Consider the following 15,000-nt stretch of genomic DNA (forward strand, 5'->3'; position numbering starts at 1 on the left):
CACATTCTACCAGTATACGAAGTTTAAAATGTTTTAGTTACCTAGAAATTATGTTAAAAACTGCCGTTCAAACCGAAAAGATCTGAATATGTCCCTCCTTTAAGAAACAGATTGGGTTTATTTACATTTGTGAAGAAAAATATACCCTTCCCCCACCACTAACCCTAACCCTAACTAACTCTAAATGTAAAATAGATTGAAATGCAATAGATCGATACTCGGCTCATAATTATGGGTGACAATTTCATATGACACCGCTAATTTTTTTCCAGCTATGTCATATGAAATTGTCACCCATAATTATGGCCCTAGTATCGAGCTATTGCTTTCAATCTATTTTAGGGTTAGGGTTAGAGTTAGGGTTATGGTTAGGGGTGGGGGATGGGTATCTTTTTTTCTTCACAAATGTAAATAAACCCAATCTGTTTCTTAAACGAGGGACATATTCATACGGCACAGAATGCTTTTTACTTCAATAGACGTAAGTGATTGGTTAAAATTGCCAAAATGCAAGAAATTAAAGACGAAATATGTTACAAACTATAGAATTTTCTCAAGAAAGCCAAGAGAAAATGATGTTTTATAAACACATTCTACCAGTATACGAAGTTTAAAATTTTTTAGTTACCTAGAAATTATGTTACAAAGTGCCGTTCAAACCAAAAAGATCATATTTATATGCGTGTGTGCGTGTATATATATATATATGTGTGTGTGTGTGTGTGTGTGTGTGTGTGTGTGTGTGTGTGTGTGTGTGTGTGTGTGTGTGTGTGTGTGTGTGTAGGTTAAACTCCAGTGTTTGACCCGAGCAAAACAAAAAAGGGCAATAGGTGTAAAACATGTAATAAACGAAAATAAGAAAAAAAAATGTGTATGATGAGGACTTGGAAAATTCACACAATCAATCTCACAGGATCCGAAAACCCAACATTAACATCGTTTAATATATGTTGCTTTACACCTATTAAATTTTTTTTTTTATTATTTTTTGTCAAAGTGGGGTTACCGAATCGTGCCAATCATCCGAGTCCACAGCTCGTCACAAAAATTAAAAATAAATAGTGTACTAGGTGTAAAATGATTTGTAGAAAACGAATATGAAGAAAACAAATTTCGCCGACGAGCGGGGAAGTGGTGAAAGGACTCGGAACATTCCTGATTTGGATTTTCCGAGTCGTCACCCCTGCTTCCGTTCGCTAGTGCACATTTTTTATTTTCATATTCGTTTTCTACATGTTGTTTCTCACCTATTGCACTATTTTTTCTGTTTTCTTTGCTCAGGTCAAATACTTGAGTTTAACCTATGTATATCATCATCATCATCGTTTAACGTCCGCTTTCCATGCTGGCATGAGTTGGACGTTTTGACTGAAGACTGCCATGCCAGATGGCTGCACCAGGCTCCAACCTAATCTGGCAGAGTTTCTACAGCTGGAGCCCTTCCTAACGCCAACCACTCCAAGAGTGTAGTGGGTGCTTTTACGTGCCACTTTGTGTGTGTGTGTGTGTACGTGTGTGTGTACGTGTGTGTACGTGTGTGTGTGTGTGTGTGTGTGTGTGTGTGTGTGTGTGTGTGTGTGGTGGTTTCATGCAGGCATGGCGTGGATTCGATCCTCGATTGCCAAATTTCACTTAACAGCACTTTTCCACGGTAAAACAATAGTTTTTCTGTGAGTGACAGCAGTTACATTTGCCAGAGGCCTTTGCTAAGCAAAATGTCTTTGTCACTTGACCCTTCTAACCTTTTATAGGCCACAAAAAGCTAGAATTTAGATAACGAGTACCACCAACGAAATCTATTGTCCTCAATAATATGTTTCTCTTTCTGACTGATTTTGTATGGTTATAAAAACTAGAATTTGGAAAGGCAAAATCAGTTAGTGAACAGAGACCAACTAGAGCCATGGTGACAAGCAGGCTGCCACTTGAGACCAAACGGCCAGAGGGAGAAAGAAGGTTACAATCAGCCAACTATGAGACAGAACTTCCCATGACTCTATATCTTTCACTAGTTCAATTTCTTTCCTCTTACAACATCATTCTATCACTATCTATGGTTTACTACTGCGATAAGAATGTGCACACATATAACGGCCGAAATTAGCTCTTTTCACCATGCATGCTTTTCCATTCAGTAATTATACATACCAACCCGTCGTGGTTTTGGATATATGCAAAGTAAGAGTAAATAAATATTTCTTTACAATTTCGATCACTGTTCTTCTTCCATCTTGCATATCTGCAACAACAACACTTGTTACAATCACTAACCTTAACCAACACACTTCATTGCTGTTGCATTGGTCACACAAACCGTTACATATGTATATGTATATATATATATATATATATATATATATATATATATATATATATATATATAATATATATATATATATTATATATATATATATGTATGTATGTATTATACTCTTATACTTGTTTCAGTCATTTGACTGCAGCCATGCTTGAGCACCATCTTGGCAGGTTTTAGCTGACCAAATTTGGGCACTGCTTAAATACTGAAGTCTCAAAAAGTGCACAATCATCAGGATTAGTTTTAGGGTTAGTTTTCGGTTTAGGGACACCTCCCTTTTATATCGTTACACATAAGTACACCAGATATATCTAAATACAGGATCCTTTGGCTAGCCTCAGCACACGTGTGAACTGTTCTCCACCACAGCTTATAGTGGTTACCAGTCCCTAAAGCGAAGAGTAATAAATCTACTACTAATATAGGATGAAGTTTTTTTACAGAAAAAGATTTCATCAAAAAAGGGACAGGATATTAAAATATTGCTGGGTGGTTCTCAAGCTCACCAAATTGCCAGTGTTTTGTCATCTCCTCTGATCATTTCTCACCACTTCACCCCATGTCTTTCTCGGTCATTTCAGCCATTGCAAAACTTGATGAACAGAGGAGAAGCCCTGCAAAACAAAGATGCACCAGAAGGTAATAGGACCACACTCAAAGATGTGGTTGACAGACTGATGCCTGAGTATCGCATCAAGTGGCTTCTAGTGGCAGAAGCCTGAACTTCAATGGCCTTGCCCCACACAGAAACGTTTCCGGTTACTTTTGGGTACCCCCTCATATATTCGATATGCTCTCTACGTTATAGACCAACGATTTATATACACACCTGAGTAAACACGGCAGTCTATATATGGTATGATGAACACCTGTTATATAGACATGAGATTTAGGATGGGGAGAAGCGATAATGTGGATTATAAGTACATGACTGGTATTGTATTTTATCAGCCTAGCAAAATGGAAGGACAAGGTGACCTCGGCAGGATTTGAACTCTGAACATAAAGGGTGGTAAATAAACGCCACAAGGTATTCCATCCAACAGTAATCAGACACAAGAACAGGAGAAAAGAGGGAGGACAATTTATTAAATGAACCCCTGGGTATTACTGGTACAGATTTTGACTGCAGGATTTGAACTTGGAACACAAACAGATCAAAGTAAGGGGATGATTCTGTATTTAGCCCGGGGCCAGAGGAAAGAGGAAAATTACAAGGTGGGGGGGAGGTGTTTTACATGGAATGAAAGGAAGAAAGGAGATGATTTGAACCTGTAACGTTGAGGTAACGAAGGATGAGATGAAGTAAAGAATCTAGTCAGGTAACAACAACAATAATTATGATGATTAATTAATGAAGTTAGATTACAGTGTCATTAGAGTGTGTGTGTGTGTGTGTGAGAGAGAGAGAGGTGAAGCATGACGGCCCATGGTGGGATTATGACATGAATGACTCGAAACAAGAAAAAAAACATTAAAGAAACAGATTTGGATAATCCAAATCCATTCGGAACTTACTTTTCAGCTGCCAGATGGAGAGGAGTGTCACCATCTTTGGTCACAGCATTGACATCAGTGCCATCTTGTTGCAGGAGAAGTTTTACATTGTCCGTACGTCCATGAAAAGAGGCAACGTGTAAAGGTGTTGAACCATGGTTGGTCACAGCACAGACAGCTGTGCAATTGTGTTGTAGGAGAAGTTTTACTGTTTCTGTGCGTTCATATTGGCAGGCAAGATGCAGTGCTGTCGAACCATGATTGGTCACAGCACTGACATCTGTGCTATTTTGTTGTAGAAGAAGTTTAATAATGTCTGTGTACCTGCTCTGACAGGCAAGATGTAGAGGTGTACAACCATTTACCTCCACAGCATTGACATCCGTGCCATTGTGTTGCAGAAGAAGTTTTACAATTTGTGTGTGTCCAACTGCACAGGCAAGATGTAGAGGTGTCGAACCATCACTACTTCGCTGATTAACCTAAAAAAGATAAACAATAAAGACACTAAAGATGGTGTGTATTGGGGGAAGAAGGAAAAAAATGAAAAATGTCAGAAAAAAAGAATCAGATTAATTTAAACAGGTGGAATGAAGGTGGGGGAAAATAAATGAGATTTATAATGCATCTATACACACACATATGTGTATGTATAAAAATATATATATATATATATATATACACTCTCACACATACATATATACATAAATACCTATATATACATACGTGTTTTATATCTTCACTGATCATTTGTTAATGCATTTTTGTGTATATATGCGTTTATGTGTCTGTATATTTGTGTATGTATGTACAGGTCTGCGTGAGCTGAAGAAAATTTTTAAATTAAAAAATATAAACTGTTTCAAGAAACTGGCGAACAAATAATTTCAGTTTTGTGAGACCAACTCCGAAAGATTACCCGTTGTTTTTTTCAATGAAATTTAACAGAAATCCACCCTTTTCAATGTTGTAGCAAAGAATTATGTGTGGATTGTGGGAAAGAAAGTGGAAAAGTGTGTGTTGAAGGTGGAAGGGTATTGATCTTCAACTCATCAAAGATATTTCATTACCATAATCATTATCTACACACAAGGAAATGAGCAACTTTTATTTAAAAGATATAAATCGTCAGTTATGAGGAAACAAAATTTGGGGCACTAAACTGTATGTATATATCATATACATATAACACACACATACATATATATACATATGTATATACACAAATATAAATGAATTCGCTAACCTGTAAAATGTTATTTCCTTTGGTATTTAACAGGACTTTGACTACATCTTCATAGTTCTTCTCAACAGCCCAATGTAGAGGTGTGCTACCCTGTGAATCCTGCTTATTAACATTTGCTCCCCTGGAAACTAAGAAGGCCACCGCATCAATTTGATGGCTGAAAGGAAGAAAAAAACATAAAACATCACAGACATTCAATTAACAATTACATTAAATATACACTCGTGTTCAATTAAATGCATAAAAACCTATGTATACTACAGCCTCGTGTGTGTGTGTGTATGTGTGTGTGTTTGTGTGTGCGTGTGTGTATATATATATATATATATATATACATATATATATGTGTGAGTGTGTGTGTGTGTGTGGGCATATATGTAGAGGCAAACCTATAGAAATGTGCTCCAGATGAATGCTTCCTTGTAACTTCTAGAAAAGTGGATGTTTTTCAATGAAATTTCTTTTACAAATATCCTTCAGATGGCAAAGATTCCAATTATGTAGGAATTTGTTGTGAGAAAAAAACTTTCAGTGGGTGGAGAGAGAAATTTAGGAAAGTTGACCCGAGTCGGTTTTCTTTCCAAAAAAATAGATATTTTCAAATGAAATTTTCAATATAACCGTTTCAGATGGTGAAGATTGCAATTATATTGGAATTTAATATGAAGAAAATTTTAAAACTTGGTGGATTCGCAGAGATATATTCTGATACACATCACAAAATGAAAGTTGAACTTTGGGAAAATAACCGTGATGTGTGTCAGTATATATGTGTGCGAAACCATCAAATTTTTAGTTTTTTCATGTTAAATTCCGATATAATCCTAATCTACACCATTTGAAAGGGATTTGTAGAAATTTTCACAGAAACAAAATATCCACTTTTCTGAAAGTTATAGAAAAACAAAACGGATTTTGGGTGAAATTTGAGAAAGTCAACTCCTCAACGTTTGAAAATTTGTTTTTACAACAAATTCCGATATAATAGGAATTTTCATCATCTGAAGCATTTTTGTCAAAGAAATTTCATTAAAAAATATCCATTTGTCTAAAAGTTATAAGGAAACAAATTCGTCATGGGGCCCACTTGTGTAGGTATGCCTATACATAAGCATACATACATACATATATCTTTATATATATAAAACTGAGAATGTGTGTCTGTCTGCCTGTCTGTCTGTCTGTCTGTGTGTTTCCCTAAAACTTGAGAACTACACAACCAATTTAATTCAAATTTCTCACATGCCTTACTTAGGGTCTGGGAAGTGTCATCAGCAAAAAAAATTTTAACTTTTTGCCTAGGGCGAGCCCACAGCAATATCATATATTCTCCACTCTGATTCCCTAAAACTTGAGAACTACAGAACCAATTTCATTCAAATTTTACACATGCCTTACTTAGGGTCCATGTAGTATCATGGGCAAAAAAAGAATGTTTAACTTCTTGCCTAGAGCGAGCCCACAGCAGTATCATATCTTCTCCACTATTTCAGTATTACGTGTTAAAAGTGAAACAAAAACATCTCTCTATTGTATGTATATGGATGTATATATATATTACAAAATATAAAGTTATATCTTGAGATCGTTAGTGACAACAACGCTCAAAATATATAACAGACTGGAACAGTAGTGCTCAAATGAGCTGTATGCACTTTTTAATCCGAGGGGAGGCAATGCAAGCAGCAACTACAAGAGCACTACAAAATCCACAGAAAGATCAAACACATACATATATTCATATATTCATTTATATCTACAGAACAGACATAAAACCCGACGTTTAGAAATATATAGTAATATATAAATATATAAACATCATATAAAAATATATTATACGCATAAGATCCACTTGACATTCCATAAGAAATTTAGAAATAAAAATTGCAATAAAAGTTAGAGGTAATAATAACAATTGAATTGAATATAATAAATATAGTAAGTAGTAATTAAATATATTTTATTTTATTAAAATGGTAATTAAATCGTAATATAACAATTAAAACAAAAAATAGCAATTTGTATAAAATGTATCAAGGACTTGAACTCGAATATGTGGCTTTGCATGAATGAGAGAAATTAAAAGATGAAAAATTTAATTGAGTGCAGAAGTGAATTAGTCCAGATGGAGCTGTGCTCATACCATTTACTATAGCTGCTAGATTGAATTATATGCTTATAAAGTAGCATTCAGTATCTATGAGAATTTTTGGGAGTACGTAATGTCTGGTCTTTCGCATGTAGCAGGTATGTAATTGTGCATTTGTTTCTGCGTACTATATGTTGTGTGTAAAAAACATCCTGACGAGGGGAGTGTCAATCTTAAATATATGATATGATTCATATTAACTGATGCATCTCCGAAACGGCCCGTAGATGAACTTTTATGTATTTTTGTAAATTCGTATATTTATCTTCTATGTATTTTTGTCTGGAATTTTAATTCGTCTTTTTAATATGTCATTGTATGTTTTATTACCCCAAATTTTTAATTTAACAAATTTATACCAAACTAGCACTATGACCCGGCAACACTGGGTCATAATGCTAGTATATATATATATTAAATTATGATATATGTGTATGTATATATATATATATATATATTTAATTAGAGGATATGTGAACCTCGTGAAGGAAGAGTTGCATCAAAGAAAATACTTGTTCAATATCTAGTATTGTTGGCGAATGAAATTCCCTTAAAGCAATAGGTATATATTAAGCATATAGCTTATATATATAAGCATATTGCTTATCTCCTGTTAAAAGAAGAAAAGAAAATAGAGACAAGGAAGTTAACAATTATTTATTATTATGAGCCTGCTGAAATGAATTGATAGGTCCACATATAACATCCTAAGGCACATATTTTTTTCTCTGATGAGATTATGCTCATGTCACATAAATGTAAATTTAAAACACAAATTTGTAACTAAATTATTGAATATTAATTGAAACGGCTGTAAGAAGCCAAGATTACCAAGTTGTTAATAATAAATAATTGTTAACTTCCTTATCTCCATTTTCTTTTCTTCTTTGAACTGGATATAAACTATATGTATACATATAAGACGGGCTTCTTTCAGTCACCGACTAGCACATCCACTCATAAGGCTTTGGTGGGCCCTGGGCTATAGTAGAGGACACTTGTCCTAGGTGCCAATGCAGTGGAACTGAAGCTGGAACCATGTGGTTGGGAAGCAAGCTTCTTACCACACAGCCACACCTGCAACCCACACATAGCTACAGACATGCCCCTGTCCAACTTCCTTAGAAATGAATATCTTTTAATGAAATGGTGTAGATTTCTTTTAAAAAATGTTTTTTCCCAATTTTAATAAGTTATTAAAATAATATTCCGTTAACGAAATCCTGTGGGAGGGAGAAATGATCGTAAAGGAATTGCATTTTTTTAAAATTCCCATAACTGTTTATAAATTCATTAATTATCATCATTGTCATTATTTAACATCCGTTGTCCATGCTGGCATGAGTTGGATGGTTTGACCAGGGCTGGTAAGCTGAGGGGCTGCACCAGATTCCAGTCTGATTTGGCATGGTTTCTATGGCTGGATGCCCTTTCTAACGCCAACTACTTTGAGAGTTAAGCTTCCTCTCCTTTCTACAATAGGGACAAAGTCAGTAATTTTAGTCTAAGGGGCTAGTCATTTACATTGACTCAGTACTTCACTGGTACTTATTTTATTGACTGCAAAAGGACGAAAGGCAAAACTGACCATGACAAATTTTGAACTCTTGATGTAGTTTTGCCTCCTGATGAAGTGGTGAAAATTTTCCACAAAACAATTGTAAAGTATGCAACTTTGAAGAAATATTTCTGTTTCTTATTGCCTAATATGGATTTGTATTCTATGGATGTTGCTACTGGTGACCATGAATGTTGGAAGCACCTTCATAGTGGCAATTGTAGGATTGTAATCAGTCACACTGAGTCCTAATTCAATCATTACCTGTTGTGTTGTGGAAGAGAAAGACTCAGAAAGACATGGGGTGAAGTGGTGAGAAATGATCAGAGGAGATGACAAAACACTGGCAATTTGGTGAGCTTGAGAAGAACCACCCAGCAAAGTAAAATCCATACCCATGATCCCTCTCTTTCTCCCACAATCCACCCACGAGCACCATTACTGATTCTGCTTCCCTTCCATTCACACAACATGCCCTTGTTAAATCAGCTCCCCACATCTAGCTCCCACTCACCCATTGAAATCTTGTGAACTAATCCACCAATCCACCCTCCCTTATCCCCTACTTTATACACCACCCAGTAAGTTGGATTTACGGCCCCTGCTCCCTGTCTGTCACATCTTCACTATCTTTCCCCATCTGTCTTCTCCATCTGAGGGAGCCATGTCCCTCTTCTAATGCAAGACACCTTCCTCTCCAGCAATACTAGCTCCCACCACCCCACCACCTCAACCAGTCGAGAGGTCTTTGTCTCGCAATTAATTGGTGACCTCATTGGTTCGGATGACATGTAAAAGGCATCCAGTACACTCTGCAAAGTGGTTGGTGTTAGGAAGGTCCTCCAGCCATAGAAACCAAACCTAAGCAGACAGTAGTGTTTGGTGTTGTCTTCTGACTTGCCTGTTCCACTCAAACCCTCCTACCCATGTCAGCATGGAAAAGGAACGTTTGACGACGATGATGATGGTGGTGGTGTGTGTGTGTGTGTGTGTTTGTGCAAAATTCTGGAACAATTTGTGACTGCAGAAGCTATAGAAACTAACAAGAACTTCAAAACATGTTTTATTGTCCAGAGATGACCTTATGAAGCACAATTCAAAATATAATAGATCTCAAAATGTGTTGAGTAAGTTATTGATGGAGGTGAGAAATAATTTCTGTAAGCAATTTACAGATTATTTACTGTCAAAACAAGCTAGAGAATCTTTCTTGTTGTTTTAGATTTCAAATAACATTTTCTTTGGAGAAAAATTGATCGATTTCTCCAAAATCAATATTAAGAGAGGACACTGAATCACACAGCGTCAATCTTAAGAACTGTTGGATCTCAAAGAATATCTCCAAAAGAAAAAGAATCTGTTATGACAAGAAAGGATAAAAAAGATTTTTGTGATTCAATGAAGAGGATTCATGGAGAAAATGAGAAAAAAATGTTATTTGGTTACTACTATCATGTTGTTATCATGTCACACTGCCACTATTATGGTATCTTTGGATATTCAATTTGTCTGGAATTGCAAGAAATTTCAAAACAAAAGCAGATCTGAAGATTTTAGTTAATTCAAGCCTTACTTTTTCACAGCATAATGTAATGCTGTCCTCTTGTCTTTATCGCTGATGTTGAGATCAGCGCCAGATTTTGTCAATAAGGTTATTAACCTTTCGTTGCCTTGTTCACAAGCAGCCATGAGGAATGTAACACCATTTGAAGTTGCTTGGTTAACCTGAAGAGAAGAAAGAGAAGACATGTGAAATATATTAAAGGAGAGAGAGAGAGAGAGAGAGAGAGAGAGGAAAGAAGAGAGAGTAAAGAAGATGCAGGAGTGAAAAAGAGGAATATGAAAGAGAAAGAAAGATATACACATACATACATGCACACACATACACACACGCACATCATGTTGCAGAGGTTTTCTCAGCCAGAGTTTGCTCTTATTTAGAATTACACTCCTCCTAGATGAGTCAGGAGACCTTCTAGACACAGGAGTGGCTGTGTGGTAAGGAGTTTGCTTTCCAACCACATGGTTCTTGGTTCATTCTCACTGTGTGGGACTTGAGTGTCTTCTTTTATAGCCCTAGGATGGCCAAAGCTTTGTGAGTGAGTCTGACAGAAAATGAAAGACACCCATCATACATATGTATGTGTATGTATATATATACACACACACACACACACAGACATACAAGTATGTGTGTGTATATATATATATATATATACACACATGTATTTATATACATGTATCCTCATTCTATATGATGATCCACATGCTTGGCTATTCGAAAAATATCCCTCATTTTTAATGTTCTCACAGGTCAGATTAATTTACCTTTGGGTCCTAGTCTTGACATAGGTGACTACTTACTACAGCACCACCCAACAATAAGTGAACATTTGATGCATCACCACTTCACTTTAGTTTCTGATCCAAACTCAACTACACATTGAGTTTCATATATTTGTACCACCATAGCCACCTTGGCTCCCTGGTCCTTATAAAATTTTCCACAATCCCTACCCAAGGATAGTACTACTCTCTTGGAGAAGCCTTGTTTTATAATTCTTGCTGATAGTGTCCTATCTGCTGACTACCAGCCAGTCATTCTAACTTCCAATATTTCAATTATGAAGTAAAAAGTCATAAACAACCATTATCTTTGTCCCTTTGGGTATCTTTCTCTATTCAATGAGCCCCAATACAGTTCCATAAAGCCGGTTCAAGCAGGGTTCTGATTCCTACGTGACTCCCCAGTGTTTTGGTTATGTTTGACAACTTCTGCAAAAGAAATGTTGTAGCCCTTGACGTCGGCAAAACCTTTAACTGTGTATGGCAAGAGAATTTCTTGACAAAGTCACCATTTATCTATAGGATCCATCTGTTCCCCATCTCTTGGACTGAAAATTTCCTGACAGAATACTCCATTGCAGTGTGTGAGGATGGGTTTCTCTCTCACTCACATTCCATCAATTCTGGCATGCCTCATTGTCTGGTTGAATATTTATAAAAAGTGACATTGATGAGGATTAGAGGAAAGGGGTAAAGAAAGAAATGAAATATTATGGACAAATATATCTGGTTATTTAGGAACATTTAATATTGTGTATAAAATAATAAACAAACATTCAACATTGAAGAAGCAATATAAAGTAAACTTACTTTATCAGGATTTTTTTTGATAAATCGTTTCACATCTTTAAAGTCTCCATTCTGAATCTTGCTTATAATCTTATTTACATCCATGTCTTTTGAATGAAAAGGAAAGTAAAATAGTTTTTAAAAACTTATAAAATGAGGTAAAGAGCAATTTAAAGAAGACTGTGTTTCTCAAATCTCCCATGAAATGACATGAATATTAAAAACTTCAGCTTATCTCAAGAATTATTTATAGCTGAATGTTCTTCTTGACACTAATAAACCTAACAACAGTCATTGTGTTGCATCTTCTGGTTTGCTACATTGCTCTGCTGATCACAGTCTCATTGGTCACACATGCACGCGCGCACACACACACACACACACACACACACACACTCAAGCACACACGCGCGCGCGCGCATATGCACACACACACACAGCGTCACACACACTCACACACAAGCGTGTGTGTGTTTACATTTGCTGTCTCTGACAATTTCTTAGCTTTCGGCGATTAGATTGTTATCATTTCTCCTGTTGACGAATAGACCATTGGAATAAGAGATCCCCTACTTGAGCAACAGGTAAGGGTTAAGGACATGAAGGGGGTCCAGAAATAAAAAAAGGCACCAAATGTATATTCATCTAACCCATGCTAGCATGGAAAACAGACGTAAAAATGGCTACCATACATGCATATACATAAATATGTACATTTATGTATATGTATACATGTGTGTGTGTGTGTGTGTGTGTGTGTGTGTGTGTGTCTGTGTGCGTGCGTGTGTGTGTAAAGGCTTGTGGCCTAGTGGTTAGGGTCTTGCACTCACAGTGGCTAGATTGTGGGTTCAATTCCCATACTGAGCAGTACCTTGTATTCTTGAGCAAAACGCCTCATTTCACTTTGCTGCAGTCCACTCAGCTGTAAATGGATCACCCTCCAAGAGACTTGTGTTATGATTAGGGGGGAGGAACACTCACTGGCCTGCTTGAAAGATGAAATGGTGCAAAGCACATTGTGACCAGGGATGTGTAACAGCATTTGATAGTCTGGTCAACACACACGTCTATATACACCCGTATCTGCACACATCCACACGCGCGTACAAAAGATTCCATATACACATCTATATACGCACAGGGAAAATGCAGGGTGGAAGGTAGAATAGAGAGAAAAAATATATGTAAAAAATATATGAGCAATAAACCTATAAAACAATATCTCTATAAATATGTAAAAAATATAGATATATAAAAAATATAAAGAAATATAAGTAAAAAGTATAGAGAGATAAAAAGCTTTATGTGGACACGCGTGCATGCGAGTATGTGCATATATAGATGTTTTAGTCGTCTTTTTTACACATTTTCCTGTATTTTGCCTTTAGCTGTTTTTTTCTTGTGCATGTGCATATATAGATGTGTGTATGAACCTTTTTTTGTGCGTGTGTATGTGTGTGTGTGTGCGCGTGCGTATATAGACAAGCGGGTATGCGCGTATAGAGACGTGTTTTATTACTTATTTTTTTATATGCATGTTGCCTCTAACCCTGTTTTTACTTGTGCATGTGCGTATATAGACATGTGTATGAACATTTTTTGTGCACGTGTATGCGGTGGGTGTATATGCGGTGAGCTGGCAGAACCGTTAGCACGCAGGGCGAAATGCGTAGCCGTATTTCGTTTGCCGCTATGTTTTGTGTTCAAATTCCAACGAGGTCGACTTTGCCTTTCATCCTTTCGGGGGTCGATAAATTAAGTACCAGTTACGCACTGGGGTCGATGTAATTGACTTAATCCGTTTGTCTGTCCTTGTTTGTCCTCTCTGTGTTTAGCTCCTTGTGAGTAGTAAAGAAGTATGTATATCATCATCCTCATCATCATCATCATCATTTAGCGTCCGCTTTCCATGCTAGTATGCGTTGGACGATTTTGACTGAGGACTGGCGAACCAGATGACCGCACCAGGCTCCAATCTTGATCTGGCAGAGTTTCTACAGCTGGATGCCCTTCCTAACGCCAACCACTCCGAGAGTGTAGTGGGTGCTTTTCATGTGCCACCGGCACAGGGGCCAGTCAGGCAGTACTGGCAATGACCTCGCTCGAATCTTTTTACACATGCCACCAGCACAGGTGCCAGTAAGGCGACGTTGGTAACGATCACGCTCGAATGGTGGCCTTTTACATATATATATATATATATATATATATATATATATATATATATACGACAAGAAATACTTTTTGTCTCCTTTTTATGGAAACAAAGGGTTTGTAGGACTGTTAAAAAGGAGTGCTCAAATGTAATTGAGACAGAAATAAAGAAACATTGATCATAAAACAAACATCAAATTCGAGTCAACGACTTTATATATAACACCGTATATCCAAACATTTCATCATATACAAATATTACTATGGCTCTTAAACATATAGAGTATACATATATAAAAAAACCCATATAAAATATACAAATATAAAAAACATCAAAGGTAAAAAATATAGATGTGAATAAAATTGCAGGTATATAGAACGGCCTATCAAGAAGGTATATACAATCAAATAAAATTCTAAAGCGTGTCATGCTACAAAAAATCCAAATAAAATAAAAGAAAATATCAATCAACTAAAGAGAAATTTACTTACTCCCCTCAAATGAAAGAGTACATCAAAAAAGTTCGTTTCATAAAACCCATGGTAGGTTAGAGTCCAGGATCAAAAAGAGTTCCACAAAATCAAGTCAAACACACCTATGGCCATTTCAGGAGTTCATTGCCGCAGTTCAATTAAGAGTTAAAGCGCATCTTGGCAATGACCCCCACACACACACACACACACACATCAGGATGAACAGGAAACTCAAAAAATTCTTTTTTTAGTCCATTGATATTTTATTTGATTTTATTTGGATTTTTAGCAGCACGACACGCTTTAGAATTTTTAGCCAATTGTATATAACTTCTTGATAGACTGTCCTATATATCAGTGTTTTTATATGTGTATACTTTATATGTTTAAGAGCCATGGTAATATTTATATATGATGAAATGTTACGGTGTATATATAAAGTCACTGACTCGAATTTGATGTTTGTTCTA

The 15,000-nt window shown here is 36.3% G+C and overlaps 1 protein-coding gene across 1 annotated transcript in view; it reads right to left on the reverse strand.

The window, feature by feature from the left end:
• The window catches only part of LOC115231106 (putative ankyrin repeat protein RF_0381), a gene marked incomplete at its 3' end in the record, with an annotated part of 37,378 nt that overhangs the window by 19,908 nt on the left and 2,470 nt on the right, over positions 1-15,000 (reverse strand). The window contains exons 2-5 of the mRNA XM_036499945.1: positions 11,924-12,009; positions 10,341-10,492; positions 5,061-5,217; positions 3,836-4,296 (exon numbers count right to left, since the gene is read on the reverse strand). Of these exons, the coding sequence (XP_036355838.1) occupies positions 3,836-4,296; positions 5,061-5,217; positions 10,341-10,492; positions 11,924-12,007 (854 nt within the window). The remainder of the gene's footprint in view (positions 1-3,835; positions 4,297-5,060; positions 5,218-10,340; positions 10,493-11,923; positions 12,010-15,000) is intronic.

The sequence above is a fragment of the Octopus sinensis genome, unplaced genomic scaffold, assembly GCF_006345805.1.
Source record: "Octopus sinensis unplaced genomic scaffold, ASM634580v1 Contig17415, whole genome shotgun sequence".
In the NCBI taxonomy this organism is placed as follows: Eukaryota; Metazoa; Mollusca; class Cephalopoda; order Octopoda; family Octopodidae; genus Octopus; species Octopus sinensis.